At 39.0% G+C, this 8334-nt stretch overlaps 2 protein-coding genes across 2 annotated transcripts in view; both read left to right on the plus strand.

The window, feature by feature from the left end:
- CLUL1 (clusterin-like 1 (retinal)) overlaps positions 1–6861 on the plus strand; it is a 13650-nt gene extending 6789 nt beyond the window's left edge. Inside the window, exons 5-9 of the mRNA XM_010006922.1 lie at positions 296–740; positions 2007–2144; positions 3616–3830; positions 4970–5140; positions 6472–6861. Coding sequence (XP_010005224.1) covers positions 296–740; positions 2007–2144; positions 3616–3830; positions 4970–5137 — 966 coding nt within the window. The 3' untranslated portion in view covers positions 5138–5140; positions 6472–6861. The remainder of the gene's footprint in view (positions 1–295; positions 741–2006; positions 2145–3615; positions 3831–4969; positions 5141–6471) is intronic.
- TYMS (thymidylate synthetase) overlaps positions 6746–8334 on the plus strand; it is an 11233-nt gene continuing 9644 nt past the window's right edge. Inside the window, exon 1 of the mRNA XM_010006923.1 lies at positions 6746–6785. Coding sequence (XP_010005225.1) covers positions 6746–6785 — 40 coding nt within the window. The remainder of the gene's footprint in view (positions 6786–8334) is intronic.

Genomic DNA, 8334 nt, shown 5'->3' on the forward strand with positions numbered 1-8334 from the left:
TAAAGTCCAAATTGTTTGTTAGAAGAAACCCAAACACTGATACTAACTTTGAGCCTCCAGAGATTAAAGGCCAACTGGCAACTCGGTTACTCCAGATCTGATTTGGAGCTAATGATTTAGACTGAATGTACTTTCAGTCTTTAGGGTCTAGTGTCTCAAATCACTTTGTAGAAAAGGCTGTGTTTGCAGTTATTAAGAGGGCATTGAAAAACTTGAAAAACTAAAGCCACTTCCCTGAGAGATAAAAAATTGATAATTCACCAGGCAAGCTGATCTATCTCTTTCTTATACACAGGTTGAAGATTTTTTGAGGAAAATACCTCCACTCATTTTTACCTTTCATGAGGATCAAGGAAAGGACATACAATTTAATGCAAAGCCTGAGAAAGTGGATACGCAGCTAGTAAAAATGGAAGACTTATTTAGTCAACTACTAACAGATATGGGCTCAATATTTGAGAGAAGCTTCACTTTTTTCAAGCAGATGCAAGAAGAATTTGACCAGTCTTTTCAGACATATTTCATGTCTGATCTGGACTTGAGTGAGTCCACCAGCATGCCATCTTTACCTGAGGACACCACTGGAAACAATGGCTTGCAGAAAGGCTGGGGTATACCTGGCTTCATACAGATAGTTTTTGATTTCAGTAAGACGGTGTTTGAAGGTGTCAGCGAGGTGATTACTGATGCATTGGATGAATACAGAGCTAACAGGAGAGATGTGCCAGGAGAAGCCAAAGGCAAGTGTTAGAAAATGAAATTCAACTGCCCTGTCAATGACACCAAACCCTATGGCATTGCTAAACTATGGTTAGTTATTCAGTTTGAGGTATGTCAGTGTGAGTTATAGCATGGAAGTTTTGGAGGCTTTCTTGGTTATACAGGCATGGGTCAAGGATAAACTTATTGGTTAAATTAAAATATATAAATCTAAAAGAAATGTCACAGGGATTTGTGGGTCCTACACAGCCTGATTTTCATGGTAAATCTCAAAGTATTTGCAGAAGTTCCTCAAAAGCACTTGAATTCATGATGGATGCAGGTTTTCCTAAGTTGGACTGGCAGGTCTGATCTCAGCGTTAGTCAGGATCTCATATGTATTGTATCGTATTGACATGTCAACAATTCTAAAAAATTAGAGTAATTCTGTGACATGTCAAGGGATATCTCTGCCCTTATCAAAAGACATTAGCTCAGCCAGACAGATCTATGTCCTTTTCTAGCCCTTCCACAGCAATGAAGTGTGACAATGAAACACAGACCAGCTATCAGAAACCTGGAAATTTCCAAGAACCTGGACAATTCTGGGCATAACATTGGTTTCAGGTAATAGCGGTCAACAGAGGAAAAAAAACTTTGTCAACATTTTGAATACAAATAAGCCTTATCCTTCATATCTTACTAATATAAACAGAAAAACAAGCATAATTCAAAGGTGCTGGTGCCTATCTGTAAGGAGATCACAGTAAAGAACACTGTAACTCAGTGGTAGGTGACATAGTCACTATATGGCCACTAGGAAATACAAAGTTAAGTGATTTTATAACAGCATTTTTTAATTTTTCCTGTATCATGACCCATGCCACCACAGAAATAAGCTTCGGTACTGTGCTCTCATCTATCTGTATGTGATTATGAAACATCTTGACTTCTAAGAGTCAAGAAGATCTTACCAGAACTCACATGTTTTAGAAACAATGTGTAAGAATATTAGCAACTGTTTGTCTATTAGTGCGGAATACACTACTATGCCTTGATAAGGGAATATATTATAATGGCATGAATTCCTTGAAAGAAAACATGATTTGTATCTTCTGACGTCTGCTTTTTAGTGGTTTAGTACTTTTTTTTTTTTTTTTTTAGGGGGGAGGGAGGGATTTATGCCAGATATTTGGGATCAAAGGCAAGATAATATATTCTAGCACACAGAGCAGGTAACAAACGCATTATATTTATCAAGACCCTAAGCTTAACGACATTCTAAAAATCCTGTGACTTCATTCTAGATGCTGACAGAAGTGGCATGTTCACAAAAATTGTGTCAGGGCACCAGAGGCCTCTGTGTGGGGAGCTTCGGGAGAACTCCTCTGGATGCCCACAGTTTCATGAGAGATGTCAGAAATGTCAAGACAACTTTCTGCAAGGTAAATGCATATTATCCTTTTTTTTTTTTTTTTTCCCTGTAATGCAGTGATAACTGGCTTGTACAGTTTGAGGCTGTCATTTTCTACTGTCCTGTTTGCATATTTTTGGAATGAACAGTCATTGAGCTTTTTCTGTAACGACAGATACACACTATTCCTCATTCCAAATTACTTCAATTACCTTTCCCCACTGTTTCCACAGAGTGTCAGTATAACTCAGTTGTTAGCATATCGCTGGAGGTCCAAAAAGTTCTGCACTTCATAACAAAATACCTATATATTTTGTAAGAGATGACATCCTGCAGAGAAGCAAGAGGTCAGGCAGTAATCAATCCTGCCTGGGTGCAGAAGTGCTAAGCAGAAAATGAGCTCAAACTCCTGACACTTGCTTCTCCAGCAGACAATATGACATAAATTCAGGTAGCATTCAGCTCGTCACTTGGAAAGGAAGCTCTGAAGAGCCTGCAACTACTGTTTGTTGAGTTGTGTCAGCAAACTGACACAATGAAGGATGAAAATAGTACTGCTTGTCAGTAGGAAAGGAGATGGTAGAGCTCTGGTGTGCACTCGCCATGGGCACTGGGAAAAAATTCAGACTGTACCACCTAGAACTGCAGGACTCCTGCTGCAATACAACACATCTGCGTTTCCAGAATTATTTGGGTCTTCTAAGCCACAGAATATCTTTAAACCCAAATGTCTTCAGAGTATCTCCAGGGGGGTAAATATTACACATTTTAAAAAGATTATTAGACCACTTCCATCTCACTAAAAGTATGTTTTTGTCAACAGTTGTGTATCACAGATACAAATTTGTCTCTGTGGTTACTGTACTATTAACCTGAAGGCATCCTTGACAATCCTATTTGACAGAGAATAAATCAAATTTTTCCATAGTACTTTTTGTATAGGTTTAATATAATGTCACTGTTTAAAATCTGTATTTTAGTGAAGAAGAAAACCAACAATATTCAGTTCTGAATTCATGGCATATGATATTAGTTATATACTAATGTCTAGCTATTGTTAGATAAATAAAAGACACTAACATTCAATAGAAATACTAGCATATGTTACAGGCTTCCTTGTAATAATCAATATATTTGGAAGGATTGATAATGCAATTAAAACAATAGATTGTGTATAACGAGATCATGAAGTTGCCATATGTAAAATCTACCAGTTCTTATTTAGCATAAGAAAAATTTGTTGCAATTAAATATATATAAACCTTAAAGTACTTGGTAAGTCACTGCAGTATGGCAAATGAGATAATTAATCCATTTAGTCATTATAAGCCTAAATCTGTCAGCCTAAACCTATTTTTATTTTTTTTTGCATTTTCTAAACACTAACCCAAAAAATGCCCTCTTGCCAGACTTTTTTAGTTTTCTATACTTCAGGTAGAAAAGATGATGCAAAAGACACAATACTTGCCTATAAGCTTCATGCTGGCTGTCTTTTCTAACAGATTGTCCAAACGTTCCCGAACTGCACATCAAGATGGATGAAGCTGTTAAGCTGGTTAACCTCTCAGGGGAGCAGTATGAGCAGATTCTCCAGGTAGTTCAGCGTCACACAGAAGACACTTCCTACTTGTTGAACAAAATGAAAGAAAGATTTGGGTGGGTGTCTGAATTATCCAATATGACCATCGGACCAGAAAACATTTTCAATATAGTTAAGGTAAGGGTTACCTTCTGAAGGGAACTATTGCAGTGCTGTCTTTGATGTATGCTTTTGCTCACACTTAGGACCTTGGGGATTGTGGATGTTTGTACATGTGCAATGCTTGGTTTTACAACACGAAGTTCCTGCTCATCTTTAATTTACATATGTTTGATAATCCCTCAATGAGCTGAAACTCCAGAGATTAGAAACTATTTTCCTATAAATCCTTTTAGTCTGATGGATGGCTGACAGGCTAACCTGAATCACTGTCTGGTAAGAGCAAATTGAGAGTAGCAGCTTTGACTGTCCTCAGATTACCTTTCCAGAGAAATTTCATGGTATCAGTCATGCCACATCCTTATAGGATCACTGAACATCTAGCTATATATTTACATCTGTACCTATATATCCCCAAGCTCAAAGAAGGCAAATGTTATACAGGTTATTGTAGTGGAAGCTGCATATCTTTAACAGCATCTGTCAATATTCCAATAAACACATAATGATTAACTGTATCTTGCACACAAGGATGTACCTAAAGTAAATTCAATCAATTTTCCTGGGCAAGGGACAGATCCTATTCTCCCTTCCAATTCAGAAATCCAACGTACTACTATTACAAAACTTTACACAAGATGATTGTGCAGTCCTCCAAATATCACAAAATAAGGAACAAGGGGACAGGAAACATTTAAGCACACTTTCCCAACTGAGTCTGAGCCATCTGCTCTAGAAAAATAAAGCTGAAGAACTAAGCATGGCTTAGAAAAACACACAGGAATTAATAACTTCAACCACACAACCTTTGTCTTTAAATCAGTGGGACGACTCACAACAGTTTTCATTAGGAGATCAGAAATTCTTTAGACTTGTTGTGAATTGTATAAATATTAACATGCAGTTCTTTAATATGGTCTTGCAGTGCCATGTTAGCTCTTCCCACCACCTACAATAAGTTTTGGCATAAATTCAGACACTCACTGTCTTTTCAGAAGAAAGTAATTTAAAGAAAGTAATGTAAAGAAAGTAGGCAAGTCTAAAATATTCCTCTATTTAATTTTCCCTATCAAAGACAGTAGGCACAGCAGGTGTAAACAAACCTCAAAATATGCAGTAGCTTATAGTGTCTGAAGTACTGATTTGTTCTCTTCTAGGTGGCACCTGGTGATCCCTCTGGTAAAAGTGAAACTGTGGTAGATGTGAATGTTCTGACTTCACCTACTTTTACCATTAAAGTTCCTCCCAACTTAGACACAAAGAGTGCTGAATTCATTGAATACATAGCTGGGGAAGCACTGCAACTATATAAGCGGAATTTTTAAGCAGTAAGTGAATTCCTTCTCCTGTCACAGAAGGTACAATTCTCTACAAGTGGTGTTTACATGGCAACAAACTTTAGTTGGAACAGGATTCAGTCATGGTACATTCAAGACCATCTCAACAGAACTGACAACGCTGACTGAAACACAAAAACAAGCATGATGGAAAAAAAACAAAACAAATGTGCAATGTTCTAGCCTGCAAAACACAGGCATGATGATATTAGAAGACTAATGTAACAGTAAGCCCCTCAATCTTTAAGTAACATCTGGGATGAGGTAAGGAGATTATAAATGTTCCTTCAGAAAAGATCTGCCTCACAACCACAGTCAAGAGCCTAGGCATCAGAAACCACGTCTTTGTGTTCATAAATCACTAATGAATCACTATTATTGCTATTAATTGTGTTTTTTATTTCAGGTGGTGTTTAAGAGCATATGCCCTATTATTTTTTATCACAAAGGAATGCAAAGTTAGAATCAGCACCTGGGCTTGAAAGAGCTGTCTTACCATAAGATTTTCCCATCAGCAGTGCTCTGCTCAGATTACTAACAGTGTCTGTAGTTATAGAACACGCACAGAATGGTCCTTCTCATGGACTTTTAAACATTTCTGTAGAAGGGGCTCACTGAGGACTCACTTCATGCTAAAGACACTTCCAGATGGGGAGGGAAGCACCAGGCAGAGGCAAGCAAAGCATTCTCTAACCCCACAGGCAATATCCAGGAAAGACAAGGTGGCATCATTCTCCTGTGGGGCCACCCAGGGGCCTCTGCAGTGCCCAGCTCAGGTGGCCCTCCCAGGGGTCAGAGCCTCAAGAGGTGTGAAACTTACAGGCAAATCACTGCAGTGTCCCCCCCGCCTTCTAAGGACTTGGACACTGGTTCTTTAGATCATGGGTGTCTGATAACCTCATCTCAGCATATAAAATACGACCTGAATAAACACAGAAGTCTCAGGAGGCCTTTAGTGAAAATATTCATTTCCTTAGCCCAATTATGATTGTTAGCATGAATCTTACTCTGATTCTTCTGTGCAAGATACCTTGTGTAGCCCTTTCATACCTGAGAAAAGTGGCATTAATTTAAAAATCACAATACTATTTTATGCTCACTTTGCCCAACAGATTCAAGGTACACAGAAGCATGACAAAAGCAAAGAGTTAAAACTAAAGGAATGGAAAACAAGAAAAAAATAATCTGTTTCAGTCTGGTTTTTATGTTGTGTACATTTCTACAGTAGGGCACTGACACATGCCCCATACACTTATTTTTCTAACATCTTTTTCTCAGTTGAAAACCAAAATGTTTAATCAAATATTTTTCTTTTCTCCTAGGAAAGAAGATGTGTGAAATCTTTCTTCCTGAAATCCAATATATCCTAATGAGGTGAAATACCCCTAAGCTCAATGTACAGCTAATTGTTAAATGACTATGGTTTAAATAGTTGCATATAAAATTGTGCATACTGAATACTGTGACATATGATCTAGCAACCAATGACTGTAGAAATCTTTTAATTCCAACCCAAATTCTAACCCATTCCAATAGTAATGTATTTAAATAAAATGTTGTTTACGTTGTAAATTAGGTAACATTTGATAACCAGCTATGGCCCTGGTTATGCAAAGATTTAAGGAAATAATCAGCTGTAAGCATTCAAATTATTATGATTTGCATACTTAAATCCAAGCACATTCTAAAGTCTTTTCAAGATTGGTCCCTACAGATGCTGCACATTCAGCTAAGTTTGAATCAACCAGATTTCCATATGCATGCAGTATATTATTTTCCAATGAAAATGTTCCATTTTTTCTTCTAGTTGCTTTTGATGTTTGCCATGTACATTAAATGACTTTTCTGAATACGCAGTAATGAATACGCAGTCTTCTGAAAGTCTTCTGCCTTTGGCATTTCTTTCTTGCTTGTCGTTCGCCTCTGGAGTCATAATTAGCAGGGAATCCTTTATAAGATAAGATGTTTGTTTTTTTCCTAATTTATACACATTAGCTCGCAGCGGTATTTGCAAATTATAATAAAGGTTAAGAATGGATAGATCGCTCAGAAGCAGAGCTCTGGGTGGTTTGGTTTCATTTGCTGTGCATGGCTTTTCTAGGCATTTTTTGCATACTCTGATATTCACCATTTCCAGGTGTATCTCTGCTAAAGATTTTATATTCTTCTCAAAGTGCACAAAGCCATCTATATTAGTTAAGAGTATAGAAAAGTACCCATACTCTAATTACACCATCCCTTTCCCTTTACTTCTACACATACAAGTTAGTATACACATTTATACAAGAAAAGGCCATTTCATTGTTTTAATTAGCGGGAAATATATTTTTTCCTGCCTGTTGTAAGAAAACCTAGCATTTTCAAGCCCAGCCTTCTGTGCCATTCAACCTCCATTATACATGCCTGTCTTACAGGTGTATAATCACGAGAGATGAGTAGTCATGACTCCTGTCATCACACTGGTTGTGAGATAAGAGTGGGCTTTATCTGAGAGACAAGTGACTCCTCCAAAACACTCGACTTACTCAATATACTAACAACGAAATATTCAGAGAAGAGTTACAGAATCATTGAATCACGGAATCACAGGTTGGAACGGACCTTAGAGATCACCTAGTTCCACCCTCCTTGCACGGGCAGGAACAACTCCCACCAGACCAGGTCGCTGAACGCTCCATCCAACCTCGGACACATCCACAGCTTCCCCGGACAATGTGCCAGTGTCTCACCACCCTCACAGTGATCGCTGAAAGCTCCATCCAAGCTGTCCTAGGACACATCCACAGCTTCCCCGGACGATCTGTGCCAGTGTCTCACCACCCTCACAGTGAAAAATCTCCTCCTAGTGTCTAACCTAAATGTACCCTCTGCCAGTTTAAAGCCATTCCCCCTTGTCCTGTCACTCCTTGTAAAGAGTCCTCCATCTCCAGCTTTCCTGCAGGCCCTTCCAGGTGCTGCCCGTGAGGTCCCCCCGGAGCCTCCCCTTCCTTCAGGCTGAGGAAACAGCGCGTTGTGACCGACAGAGAGAGCCTGACCAGGCCGCGCTCAGAGGACACAACGCTGGGAGTAGAACGAGGAAAAACCCGTGTGGTTCGCAGCACGCACTTGGCTCGGGCGCTGGGAACAAGCCCCGAGGATTTCCAGCCAGCAAGGGGGGCTCACAAGGGCCGCGAAGGGACGGACCC

Source organism: Chaetura pelagica, unplaced genomic scaffold (genome assembly GCF_000747805.2).
Source record: "Chaetura pelagica isolate M959 unplaced genomic scaffold, ChaPel_1.0 scaffold109, whole genome shotgun sequence".
Taxonomy (NCBI): Eukaryota; Metazoa; Chordata; class Aves; order Apodiformes; family Apodidae; genus Chaetura; species Chaetura pelagica.